Source organism: Ambystoma mexicanum, chromosome 2q (genome assembly GCF_040938575.1).
Source record: "Ambystoma mexicanum isolate Mex_15411 chromosome 2q, UKY_AmexF1_1, whole genome shotgun sequence".
Lineage (NCBI taxonomy): Eukaryota > Metazoa > Chordata > Amphibia > Caudata > Ambystomatidae > Ambystoma > Ambystoma mexicanum.
The window spans coordinates 600,780,249-600,794,689 of record NC_090924.1 but is presented as its reverse complement, the minus strand read 5'-3'; the positions used below and the strand labels follow the sequence as shown (position 1 = coordinate 600,794,689).

Below are 14,441 nucleotides of genomic sequence, written 5' to 3'. Positions count from 1 at the left end.
AAATTTCCCAGCATTAGTCAAAACCTTCCAAAGACAAGAACGTGGCACTGGCTTACCGCTTCTAGACATCTTTGCTCCATCTTTCTTCCTCGTCTCGGTACTTAAATGCGGGATCGGGAGAAGAAATACAAGGCATTTGGTTGAAAAAGCCTGGGGTTTCTTACTTGGCATTACAGTAGGTCATACAAGTGGGTTGTAAAGGTGTATGTGTATCATTGGGATTTATGGTTGCCAGATTATGTTGCTCTATGATGTTCCTACCTCGCTGTAGTTTGCTTCCCCCGTGTGATCCTCCCACAGACAGCCACCCCCAGGGTCGGTGTCAGGTCGCTTCTGCCCTTCCCAGGGCACATAAGAGAAGCTTTCCTCCAGAGAGTCAGTGGCGATATCGCTAGATTGGTCACACTGTTTTGAAAGATAAACATTGGCTTCCTATGGAACAAAGTATTGCATTTAAAATAATCTTTATTGTTTATAAAACACTATTTTCAGACCGCTATATGCCTATTTGGCAAATTGAAAATCTAAGGAGGCTCTAGAGGACAGCAAGTCATTACGACTCGAGGGTACTAGATGTAAACGTACCTCAAAGCTGAATTAGTAATCAGTAAAACCTTGGAACTCACTACCTTAATAAATCTGTTTGATCAAAGATTTCTGAAGATATTAATATCGTGCCTCTGAAATGCTGCTTTATAGGCATTTTTGTTTTTAGCTAGTGATGTCCTTTTGTACTGGAATTTTCGGAGTTGATTTTATAAACCCATGGTTTTTCCAAATGAGTTGGTATATTTTAGGGGTTTGGAACGTATATTAACTCATCCTGTTCTCTGTCTTGTTTCTATGATCTTATTGTAGAATGTGTGCTTAGGTTTGCAGAACTCCCAGGTAAGCCAAGCAGACAAATGGAAAAATATTAAGCGGTTTTGGTTTTTAAAATATTTCATAATCCTGGTAATTAGAGCTATACTTCTTCAGGGGCAGGAGGACAAAATCACCAAAAGTGGAATTAATGTCAAGACTTTGCAATTTCTTGATCACTGATCTGCTGTTTTATTTTTTTTAGAAGCTTTTTCTTTAAATTGGGACTTAAGAGGTTCTTCTTCTTTTTAGTTTTTATCATAAATTATTTATTTTGTCTTGGAAATAGCGTGCCCTTGTCTCAATGTTCATCAGTGCCATTTCTTTGAAGGCTGCTAATAATGATGTCAACCCAGGGTATAACATACCTCCAGACGTACATTATAAGGACATTGCAAGGCATCAAGGAGTTCTGTGACCCTATAGATTTACAATGTTATAGACTGAGTGTCTTTACAAGATCACAGAACTCTGAGGTGACTTTTAATATAATTCGAAAATGTACAGTTGGGTGTATTTTATGTATTATAATACAAGCTTTTCGATGAATTCTAAAAGTAAGGTATACAATATTGAGAACCTAGCAAATATTAAATAATTGCAATAAACCCATGAATGAGAGCATTCTGAGTGTCCATAATCCAATCCTACCAAATAGACAGTGGATTGCACTCCATGTCTCCTTTAGTACACTTTGAAAATAAACTAAGCAATCACTGGTGCTTGTTCCATTTTCTGCAGTTTTAATTGGTTTTCGTTCACTTCATGAGTGAAGGGATGGGCACAAGGATGTGGTGCTAAACAGCGTTCTTGGAAGAGACTGTGTACAGTCAGCAACTTTCTGGGAAAGGTTAATTAAATGAAGATGTAACTGTTCACACTCATTTTTACCAGTGAAATTGTTGGGTTTCTTTCCCAGCCAAACCGTGTTAGATGACACTCTCTCCATGGGATGTGCGAAAAAGATGAGCTCATTTAGAGTTAGTGGAGATGTTGCACGTTCACAATGTAGTGTGAAAACACACCAACCAACTTTGTTTATACCCCGGACACTTTCCATGTCTGCCAAAGTTCATTAGGCCCAGCAGTTTAACCATTGGAGATCTTTCTTTGAATACATTTTAGAAGGTGGGACGCAGTTGTTGGTCATGTTACTGGAGCAATGTGCTGACTCTGCCTGGCATATAGTTGAGAGGGGAGAAATGCACGGTTGCAAGACTTATATTGCTACTCGACCTATGATGAACTATTACGCGGGTGTAGTGCCACATGTTCTTATTACAAGTGAGTTCTGATGCCGTAACGTAATAAGGAAATAGTGGACAGGGAGTTATAAATAACCTATCATATCATACACATATACTACAGTTACAAAAGTATTCTGTGACCTCCAACTTACTCAGTAGTCCCTCCATGATTATGACTACACACGTTTGAATCTATGGCATATGTTGGCAGCAGCAGCATATGTGGTTTATATTTTACCATATGGTGGCTACGCCAAGCATAGGATAATATTATTGGGGAATTGAATGCCAAACTTGGCATTTCATAGCCAAAACCTGTTGGCTTTGCCAATTTTTGTTAGCGTTCTGATAGCAAAGGGGAAGGCACGTCTGCTGGTTCATTTTTCAAAACAGGTTTTGATTTCCTGCTGTCCTTGGTCTTCTAAACATCATAACAAAGCAAAGTGTGCTTCCTAGATTCGGGGCTACCAGAGATGTCTCTGCTGGAAAGGATGGACCAGGAACAATTATGGTAGCGAAATGGAATGATTACTGTGATATTCAAAGATAACCTCGGGTCGGAGTTTATGGTGAAGCCCAGGGAGTACATAACACCTATGGGAAACGGAGTAAAGTTCATGGGAGCATAGGGCTTGGATGTCCGTAACTCTCCTAGCTGGTACCATCCCAACCACAAAGGATACTTCAATGATAAAAGCTGCAGCTCAGGTTTGTGCATCAGTTTGAATGGATAAGATGTGGATCCCGGGGAGGAGAGGGCTTTCTTATAGGAGGGTAGACCTTTATGAGCACCTTAAAAAAAATGTTTACTCACTAGACTGAGATAGGGACTTCCTGCTTGCAGTAAAACCTGTCACATGAACTTTTGTAGAAGAAAAACAAGAGCTTTATTAAAGAAGAAAGTGTAGTACTGTTCCTGACTGTTACATAGTTGGGTGCGCCATTTCTGTTGGCACTAGGAACAGAACCTCGTCCACTTGAAGGCATTCAGTGCCCGGATGGATGGACTCTTAAGTCGTCCACACCTTCCTCAGCCAGGTTCAAATGTCCACATTTTATGTCATCAAGAACAATGTTGTCAGGTTGAAGGTTGACAGGTTGTGATGGTAAACGTTGCCATCAGCGGCGTTGCTAGGGGGGGGGCTAAGGGGGCTATAGCCCCTGATCTTTTGGTTGTAGCCCCGGATAGAATCTCAGGAGCTACAGCCAAAAGGCCAGCTAGCCCCCAGTCCCAACAGTTCCGACATCAGCTTAGCCCCGGGTCTTTTCCAGACCTAGCAACTCCCCTGGTTGCCATTAACACCCCGCCCTGCATAAACCTTCATCTGATATCACAAAAAGCCATACCGAGTTTTCCCTGACTTCTTGGGCTCATTTATATTTACATAGAAATGACATCCAGCAACCCAATTCACATTATTTCGCACAGATAAAATGTGGCAAAATATACCAGTAGTAAAGGCCTTTGCAGTAGTTAAAGCCGGGCTCCATCGGAATTCGGGTGGATTTGGCCAATGCCATGTCAAAGAAGGCTGGCGCTTGATCAAGGCTGCCACTTCGCCTCAACAGATCGATTAGCTTGCTCATCACTATGAAGTTATCTGTAGAGAAAAAAGACTTCTTATGACATCACTAGAACAATGACAGTGTGAACCTTACACAGAAAACAGTACATTGTGTAAAAATACTCCTGTGAACATAACAAATATGTAAACTTATAAAAGTTCTAGAATAAGCGATGCCCTGCTTGAAATTTTGATTGTGTTGAACACATTGGTTTGAAACCAGGGTGTTCAGTAACATATACTGTACGACTGGTCACATCTATACATAATCGAAGGCTTGATCGGTTGGTTCAGAGGTATGGATCCCAAAAGACCATATTGCCAGGATTGTGCATGTGCACGTCACTGAGCTTCGTGCTTTCCCACCCATTACAAATAGCAGCATTTAAATGCGGAAACATCGTTCTCTTTTAAACATGTCATGCCACTTTTTACAGTCCGTTCGAAACCAGAGGGGGTGCAGAGTACATTTTGTTTAAATTGCAAACTGGCATTCAAGCTATGGATTTAAGTGTGGTCTAAAATCATTTGGAAGTGCCATTTGCAAGTGCTGTTTACTATGTGAGCTCGACGCTATTCTGGGCGACCTGGCTTCAAGGAAAGCAGCAACTATTTGGGGAAATATATAGTTGGCTCCGCTCCCAGAAGCACATTCAAAGGGATACTGCCGCACGCATTTGGAAGTGCTGTTCGCTGTTCCCTGTGCCCTGGAGAAAGGGGTTGGGGTGGTTGAGGGAAAACATAACAAAAGCAAAACGCTGACATTTGGTAAACTTGAGGAAATTACACGAGGCACGAGGACCGAAGTTCCTCCTGAGCTGAGACGCCACAAGTATCAGCTGTGGTAAACCAGCAATTGTGTATTAGCAGCTCTGGTCTGCCTGCATAGCAACTAAATAGCAACTGCATTTCTAATTGGGTAGGTGCAATTAACCACAAAGCGCAGAAAGAACACAAAAATGTTCGATACAAATATCGTGTTGATTGTTGGTGTTTGTGGAGTCGGCACGACTATGGTATCTACGCCTGTGCCGGTAAAACAAATGGTTGAGTTGCAGGTAGATTGTCCTAATGTAGTGAGCCCTACTGCCCCACTGTCCCTGAAATGCAGCTAGAGGAACCGAGACAACTTCGACGCTGCCGTAGAACGTGTGTACCTAAAATCATTGCTAAACCATGCACTGCTATAACATTTAAAACAATGACCATGTACTACCCAAAAATCAGCTAATTAAGTTCAAATGATGAAGAATGTGCTGTTCAAGAGATAAACAAGTTACTAACGTTCTTTCGACTGGATGTTCCTCCCACATATTCTTCATCTTTGATACTTGTCCAGCTTCAGCTGCATCAGAAAACATTTTCGGCAGAGGGCGCTGTGCGTCAATGGCGTCGAGTCGATGTCCCTCGAAGGCCTCCATTGAGGATGATGTCATCGAAGGCATATATAGCATACAAAGCGCCCGTTGGCCTCAGTTATGTTTTTCCCTCCTCTCGCAGCAGAGATGCCCGTAAAACACCTGAATGACCGTACTGAGCCTTCATGGAACGGAAGCTGTAACAGCACAGGAAATTCTACTGAGGGGAAGGATGGGAGGGTAATGAGGAATACGTGGGAGGAACATCCAGTCGAAAAAACGTTATCAGGGGTAAGTAACTTGTTCTTCGAATGGATTGTGTGCTCCCACATATTCCTCATCTTTGGCATACTCCCAAAGCAGTGTTGGATTTGGGGGAGGGAGTAGAATTGGAATTCATAATTTTCCATGGAGAGAACGAAAGACTGCCTTGCCAAAAGAACCATCCTGGTCAAGGTAACAATCCAGGGAATAATGTTTAGTTAACATGTGTATGGAAGACCATGTTGCCGCTTCAAAAAAAATTCTGATTGGTAAGCCCCTCTGAAGGACCATAGATGTAACCATACCCCTCGTGGAATGAGCTCTTAAACCTTCAGGAGGGTCTTTTCCTGCAAGACTGTAACATTCTGATATTGTCAGAATGATCCATCTAGACAAGGTCTGTTTGGGAACAGCCTGACCTAGCTTGTGTCCTCATATCGAATGAAGAGTTGGTCATCAATTTGCAACTTAGACATTCTAGAAATGGAAAAGTTTTAACGCTATCCGCCGGTCTAACCTATGAAGTCTTTCCTCTTCCTTGCCAGGATGGGGGGTAGAAGGCAGGTAGAACAATTTTCTGACTCAAATGAAAGTCCAAAATGATCTTGGGCAAAAAGGAGGGTTTGACACTTAATAACACCCCTGTTATTGTTGAAGATGGTAAAGGGTGGCTTGGATGAAAGTGCCTGCAACTCGCTCACTTTACGGGCTGATGTCAGAGCTACCAATAGGATTGTTTTGAAGGTTAATAACCTTAACGGACATGTGTGAAGAGGTTCAAATGGAGCACACATCAGGAGTTTCAAAAACAGATTAAGGCCCAAAACCAGCACCTGGAAAGGAGATGGAGGGAACACATTAGTGAGCCCCTTTAGGAAATGACTCACCAGTGGAATTTTGAAATAGGAACATTCCTCTGACGAGCGCTTAAAAATAAACAGCACTGGAAAGTAGCCTTTAATGGTACCAATATGGAGACCCAGATTAGCTAAGGATAGAGAAAGGATAAAAGTTGTACATAGAAAAGGATCAACATTCTTTTCCTTGCACCAGTTGCAAAACTTATTCCAACGGCAACGGTACAAACACCTGAATTACATCATCCGTGACGTCCCAATCCCAATCCCAATCGTTGTATCTCAGCCTTTCAGATACTAAGCGTGAAGGTTGAGAGTCTTGACCTCGGGATGGAGAATCCGACCTCCCTCTAGCGAGAGAAGGTCCTCTCTTTGGGGAAGACGCATCAGAGGACATGTCCAAATGGTCCAGGTACCACGTCCTCCTGGCCCAATCTGGGGTAATTAGGATCATGTGTTTCTCAAACCTTCTCCACCTCCTGATTACATGAGGAATGACGGGGACCAGAGGAAACGCGTACAGGAGTGGAAACTCCCAGTCCACAACGAACGCATGTCCTAGAGCTCCTCTTGGAAGAAACTTCCTGGAGTAATATCTTTCACAATTCCGATTGACCTCGGTCACGAACAGATCTACTTGAGGCATTCCCCAAAGGGTGAAGATCTCTTGAAGAACTTCCTGAGCTAGTTCCCACTCATGGGAGACTGTGCTCTGCCTGCTCATATCGTCCGACACCATGTTCTCCTCCCCGGCTAGGTTAACTGCTGATAGGGAGATTCCTTCTTGAATTGCCCAGTACCAGAGCTGCATTGCCTCTCTGCACAGTGGTAGTGACCCAACGCCTTCTCTCTTGTTGAGGTAGTGCATGGCCACTGTTTTGGCCGTCATTATTAGGAAATTTTTTCACCAGGCAGAGAGCAGCAAGGCCTTCAGTGCTAGTCTGATTGCCCTCAGCTCCAACAGATTGATATGTAGTTTGGACTCCGATGGTGACTAACGACTGCTGACTGTCAGAACATTGGCATGGGCTCCCCACCCCTTATGTGAGGTGTCCGTCACTACTGTAATCTCTGGCCATGGATACCAAAAGGGTTCTCCCTTCAGAATATTGTCCTCACAGGCCCACCAGAGAAGATCCTGTGGGACCCTGTTTGGAATCTGAAGTCGGTCCGGCAGCTTTCCTGAGAACTGGGACCATTGAGTTCTTAGAGCCCACTGAAGGGATCTCATTCTCAGGTGAGCCTCTGGCACCAGTAAAATTCAGAATGCCATGAGGCCGAGCAACCCCAGAAAATCAAAGGCCAGTAGACTGTGGGCATTCTGAAATGTGGTCACCATCTGAGGAATGTGGCGAGCTCTTTCCCAAGGATGTATCTGGCACTACTACGATGTATTGAAGCTTTTGGGAAGGTGTCATATGGGACTTCTTGTAATTGAGGGAGAAGCCCAGTCTGTGAAGAGAGTGGCAGGTGACGTTGAGATGATCCCAGGCTTGTTCAGGAGAATGCGCCCTGATCAGCTAATCGTCCAGGTTGGGGCAGACGTGAATCCCCCTCACCCGAGACTCGCAGCCACCACCGCCATCAGTTTGGGGAGAACCCTCAGGCGGTGTTCAGCCCGAATGGCAGAACACGAAATTGATAATGAGAACCGCGAACTGCGAACCTCAATTATTTTCTGTGCTTGAGATGGATTGGCACATGAAAATAAGCATCCTGAAGGTCCAATGACACCAACCAATCCTGGAGTTGGAGGGCCTGAAGGATCTGAGAAAGTGTGACCATCTTGAAACGGTCCTTCCCGAGGAACTTGTTCAAGTATCTCAAGTCCAAGATAGGTCTCAGTCCTCCGTCCATCTTGGGTATCAAAAAATATGGGTAGTACCATCCCTTGTTCATCTCTGCTATAGGTACTGGTTCTATAGCACCTTTCTCTAGCAGGGTTAAAATCTCCTGCACAAGGAGCGGATCTGGAATCCTCAAAGACCGGTTCCCCGGTGGATTGTTCTGAGATCTCTTTATAAAGGAAGGCTGTAACCGTGGGCTACAGTTTACAGAGCCTAAGCATCCAAAGTAATGTCTCGCCATTCTTCTAGATGCTGAGGCAGTCTGCCCCCCACAGGTGAGCTGTGACTGAAGACCTCAGAGTGGTTTTGCAGTGGCTGATGCAGAAGCCGATGGTAAGGAGGCAGCTGCTTGAGTTGGCTTGGCACCTCTAACTCGTCCACCACAAGAACATCTCCCCTGGCATCTTTGACTGCTGATTCCTCTCTCCCTTCCATCTGAGGAGTAGTAGCGAAAAGATCTACCCCTCCCGAAAAGGCTGAGGTTGCCTAATAGCAGCGCCTAAAGATTTGGCTGCCGCCTTTGAGGTCTGCAACTTGTCAAGGCACTCATCAGCCTTGTTGCCAAAAAGATGAGACCCGTCAAAGGGATTGCACATCAGGTGCAAAACCCGACTTCCACAACCACGCAAATCTGCGCTTAACGGTGCTGGTAGACATGGATCTGCTGATGGTATCCGCAGAATCCAATCCTGACTGAATGGACTCGCACATGGCCTCTTTGCCGTCCTTAACAATTGCTAAGAAGCCGTCCCTTTCATCCCCTTCAGGAATGTGCTCTGCCGCCATGGAGATACAGTCCATTAGAGTATACGAAAATTTTGCGAGGGCACAAGTGGAGTTGGCAGATTTTAGTGCCATGCTGTCTGCAAAAAATATCTTCCTCGCCCATCCATCTACGCGATTGTCATCCATATCAGGAGGGATGGTAGGGTACGCTGCCTGTTTAGAAGTAGCTGTAGCTGTCTGCACCACCAGACATTCCGGTGTTTCGACAGGTAGTCAGGGTCGCTACTGGAGGGGCAGTATTTCTTTGTCAAGTTCTTGTCGACTGCCGGATGAGATTCAGAGTCTCCCAGTTCCTAGCCACCCTTTTCTGCAGTGCCATATGAAAAGGCTAAATAGGAGCAGTTTGTGGACCCTTGTCCAGAATGCCTGTGAGGTTGTCTTGGTCATAGAGCAATGGGGGCCTACTCCAACCCCTATATTCGACCACTTTCAAAATGAGTTGTCTATAAGATGCATCTGCAAGCTCCCAGCTTCTGGTTTTCCAAACTCAAGTTCAGGCAAGGTATCTAACCCACTTGCTGTCTGCAAGTTGTCATAAAGGTCCTTCATTCTGGACTATTCAGCGATAAAAACTCTCTGGTACATTGGGTGTACCGTACTGCAAACCAAATGTGGACGTAAGAGATTTAAAGAACTCTTCCTTCAGGAGTTGAGCATTTATTTTGTCAGATTTTGTACTAACAGGCTTCGATGTGGTCCAACTCATCGATATTTTCTTTATTGGCGCCGATTTAGGAGGGGCGCTTGGTACTGACATCGAAGCTGGCAAGTGTGGTGCAGCTCGCGTCGAAGGCTTCGGCGGTGATATCGACCTCGAGGGTCTGTCGGGCATCCAAGGTGTCGATGGCGTCGACGACTTTGAATTTTTTTTATGTCCCGTATACTCCTTTGGTTTTTCGGATTGAAGCCTCGAAGGCTCCCGATGCAGATCAGGCCTTTTACCCAGGCTCGAGTGCGTGCGGGTTTCAGATGAGACCTTTCCTTTCCAGCTTCTTTCGAAGGCTTGGTAGGAGCATAGCTTTGTTTTTCAAAAATGTTTAACATTTGAACCCTGAGGGCCTCCCACTCAGCCTGAGTGGACTTTTAAGTAGTGCAAGGAACCCTATCGGGGAAAGGTCTGACGACGAAGGTGACCTACGGTGCCTTCTTGATTTCTTCAAGGATGAAGAAGAGTGGTGTGAGCCACTCCTCGACATAGATTGCTTGGCCTTCTTCATCCAAGGAGAGTCGCCTCTCGACTCCTCATTCGAAGGTTTCGTAGATCGGGTAGGAGATTTCTTGGGAATTTTTCCTACCTTTAGTTTCCCCTTCCATTCCCTCAAGGCTTTTCCCATCATAGACTGGCATTTCGAACAGTCAGAGGTGTTGTGGTCCGCTCCGAGGCACGACAAGCAAATAGGGTGCGGGTCGGTGAGTGACATTTTTTCGACCTGCAATCCCTGAACTTCTTGAACCCAGACTTCAGAGTCAACAGTATCTATAAGGAAGACATTTTACTCAAGATTTGGATTTTGTAACAACGTCCCAAGATGAGGCGCCCTGAATTTAGCTCAAAGCTTTCACTGTCACAGAAAAATGGAACTGGGGCCAATGGGCACTGCGTGTGCCTTATATGCCTTTGATGACATCATCCTCGACAGAGGCCTTCGAGGGACATCGACTCAACGTCCACTTCACAATAACTCTAAAGAAGTGTGTATGGCTGATCAGACGTGCGTGATGATACATTCAAATCATATGGTCCCAGTATGTAAGGATGAGTGTGATTGTAATATAGAAGATGTGAATACTAATGTAAAGGAAACTGAAATTAATATGGTAACAAAACAACATTGCAGACAACTCTGTATAGACAGAAAACACTATGATAGAGATTAATGAGCATGCTGAAAACACTGTGAATAGAGACGATGATAATGACACTGTTGCATGGAAAGTAGTGGGAGATAACCAAAGGCAGGATGTAGAGAATATCGAAAATGCTGTAAATGTTGATGGGGCAAATGAACCATTGAGGTATCCCCCAATTGAATATGAAATCGAGAATGCAAATTCTACATCCACACCTCATAATACCGGTCCTGACATAGAAAGCTTGTTTGAAAATGAATTGGGTGGGCCACATGGTAGCTCACTTCATCAGATAGCTCAAATCGAGAATATTAATGATGAGAGTACTAGGCCGGGAGCATGTGGTGAACAAACCCAAAAAACTAAGTTTACTTGTGAGCCTAATGGCAGTGGCATTATGTCAATGACTGATATGTTCAGAGTTTTTGAAAATCTATTGTCCACATTAGTAGAGAAATGTGAAAGGCTAGAAAACAAATCAGATATGCAATCACTTCTCCTACACAAAAGCATAAATCGTGGCAGAAAAACTGCAAGAGAACAAGGTACCAAAACTGAAAATATACTTAGACAAGGTTCTGAAGAGGAAATCATGGAAGTGGAAAAAACAACTAATAAAATGGATGTCTGCCCGGGAGGTGCAGATTTGCTGGCAATGGAAGAAATAGTTCTAAATAAATGAAAAAATAAGGTCACCTCACAGGCCTTTATGTATACGAGACAATCTAGAGTGCGTAAGAATAAATGTATTGTAAGTGAGAATAATGTAAATCTTAACATTGTAACAGCTGACAATCAAAATACAGAAATACTACAGTTTGCCACATTAGAAAATAATGGCTGTGGAAGGCTGGCTAATAGATGTGCAAATACTTTCAAACTTTGAAAAAACTATTTTTCATAGACAACATAGGGAGGAAATGTATTTGGATCTGTGGGGACCTTGCAATTAATTGTATGGGTGTTAGGGAGAATTCTCATAAATGGCTGATTTCCCTCGCCTAATGAGTACCTCGGCAGCTTTGCTGGATTTCTAGGATTTATTTTGTTCACCTGGTAAGAGTGTGAGCCTTTTTACCACTCTTACATGTGTTTTGCTGTGTGTGTTTTCACTTTTTGTGTGATCTTGAGCACTGGAGCCTCACCTACTCCATGGCCTCATATTTTTCATGTGTGTTACACAGCACCTTCACTTCAGTGCAGTGACACAGGGTCGTCTTTGAGACTTCCCACTGACTCCATTTTTCTGGGGCTGACTACTGTCCCCCAGAAAAGGTAAAGTTGCCACTAACTTTATTTTAGTCACTTTAAACCACAGACCCAGTACACCCATCTTACATGGAGTATTGGAAAGGGTTAATTCGTATCCCTTTTTGTCTGTGTCGCTTGGAGCATTGTTTCACTCCCTTTACATCAGGACTTGGCTGGTGGCAGTGGTAACTACCCTAACTTTTCTACCGCGGTTATCTTATATAACCATGGTATTGTTTTAGGCTATTATATTAGCCACAAACATAAACCCACTTGACCAAATGCATTTTATTTTGACTCTAGCTGCGTTTATTCGCCATTTCTTTTTGTTAAAGTCTTTCTCGTGTTTTTCTCTGCGCGCCAAACTGGGAATGATTCCTTTGTTCGCTGTCTTTTCGCGGGCTTCTGCACAGAAGCCCTATTTTAAGCGCCTGAAAGTCTAGGTAGGCAGGATGTAAGGGAGGATCTTCAGACCCATGCCATGGGTTCCCTTGGTAACTTAAGTCGCACTCCTGTTTGATTGGCTGAGGGGACTGTCCTTGCCAGGACAGCTACCCTGCTGTGTGTGTCATGATTCATGCCCCTGGTCATTATGGCCAAACCAGCCTTTCCGCTGGGGCCAGGTTACAGGCTTCCATTGTGGCCTCAAGGGCCACAAAACACCATCAGGGACTCTCTTGGAGCCAGTCCTGGCGCCTTTGGCACCGGGCTCATACTGTTATGTGAAGGACAACATTTGGATTGGGACTTCAGTTAACATGAAGGCACTCACTTTGCTCAATTCCAAAGAACTGAGCTATGCGGTCTAGTGTTTTGGGTGTGGCCGTGCCTGGGACTACTTTACCTGGAACTACTTTACCTGTGCTATATAAGCCACACCCAAACAGCAGCACATGCTTCGCGTTATTCTGCAGTTAGCAGCGTAACGCTCACCGTGTCCAGTTCTGATCTCCAGTGTTTCTTGAATCCTGACACATGCTGAATCCTGTATCTGGAGGAAGAAGAACACCATTATTCAGCGCTTACCTGTAAGTAGCAGCCTGGCTTTGGTCTTGAATCTTCCACCTTCAAACTACCACCAGCTGCTCACCTGAATACACGTGATCCGGGGATTCTTCATCACGACGCCGCATCCATCTTCAGAATGCTGCAGCAACCTGAAAAAGACAAAGAGAGACATTATTAGTGAGCGCTCGCTCACGGCCACGCAAGGACACTGAAAACCACTTACCAGGTGCAGTCTCTCTTTGATCGCGGAAAATCACAGCGGCCCGGAACATCATAACGACCTGCAAAGGAAGCGACGCAGGCACAGCTTAGCAAAAGAAAAGGCAAGAAAGCGCTGCGCACCGCACATTCACTTACCTTGCTGAGATTCTCATCCTATACAGCACAGCAACGCTAAAACTGTCCAACTCATCTGAGGGAAAGAAACTAGAGACATTAATAACAACAAAAAGGCAAAAGAGGAAAAGGGGAAGATAAAAGACCATAAAATAGTAGGACCTACCTCATGAAGCAAATCGGAGTCACAGCAGGCCTGGACCCGAACACGGGGCAATGCACCAGTGAAGCAACTAGGTCGCCAATCGCCCACACCTCCAACGCGCCCCTGCACAGAGACGCAGGACAGAGAGCACAGCATACCTAATATTAAGGTGAGGAGAGAGACTAGACTTAAGGGAGGAATTCGAGGTTGAGGGAGGTGGGAATCAATCCAAGAGAGACATTTAAGCCTTATATCCAGTTCTCGTGTATTGCAGGCGCTATCCACGTCCAACACACTATTAAGGGAGAGGGTTTGAGAGTGCTAATCTTCCAGCCAGGGCTGAGTGGCGACCCCGTGGATAGCAGGTGAGCGTAACAGTGTGATTGACAGCCAAGCTGTATGAATGGGGGAGAACGACATAAAAAGCAGGTCTTTGGGACTGGAAAGGCAGAGTCGTCACTGGAACGAAAGAACCAACGAGGAGCTGATGGAAGAGGACCCCTACAACGACTGAACCGACCCGGTTAGCAATGCTGCAGATCCGAATCTTCAGAATCCGACGACAGAGAAGATCCTGCAGGAAACCTCTTCCCTTGAGGTGGTGGGACCAACCAGTTTACCCAAACTGCAAGCCAGGACCCCCCCTCTGGTCGAATTCGCTACAGTGGGGCGAATAACCAGGAAGGTCGGACCCTGCTTGGGTTTTAAGGAGCGCACCTTTTATTTGTTGCTTTGCTCTGCTGCTGGTTTCTTCCCTGGGTAGTGCAGGACCCTCCAGTCTTCCTACTTCTTGTCAGTCCGACAGTCGCTTCAGGAACCGTGAGCCTGCAGGAACTACCAGGAACGTCCGCCTCAGCTACAGCTTTCTCTCCGTTTTAAGATACTGTGCAAATCCGGTTGTGCATTTCGTTCAACCGCGGTGAAAATGTTTGAAATTTTTCTCCAATCCGAGGGCTTGTCCTTCTCTTCTCTTTGAACTAACTTTTCTGTCAACCAACCTCGTCCGGAATCCGTGCCACAAACGCAAATTACCCTGAACTGTGTGATCTTCAGCAAAAGACTTTT

At 44.9% G+C, this 14,441-nt stretch overlaps 1 protein-coding gene across 2 annotated transcripts in view; it reads right to left on the bottom strand.

The window, feature by feature from the left end:
- Positions 1–14,441, bottom strand: part of TTC21A (tetratricopeptide repeat domain 21A) — a 1,029,691-nt gene that overhangs the window by 152,928 nt on the left and 862,322 nt on the right. For both annotated transcript variants that reach the window (XM_069647746.1, XM_069647747.1), the window contains exon 23: positions 3,559–3,709. In XM_069647746.1, the coding sequence (XP_069503847.1) occupies positions 3,559–3,709 (151 nt within the window). The remainder of the gene's footprint in view (positions 1–3,558; positions 3,710–14,441) is intronic.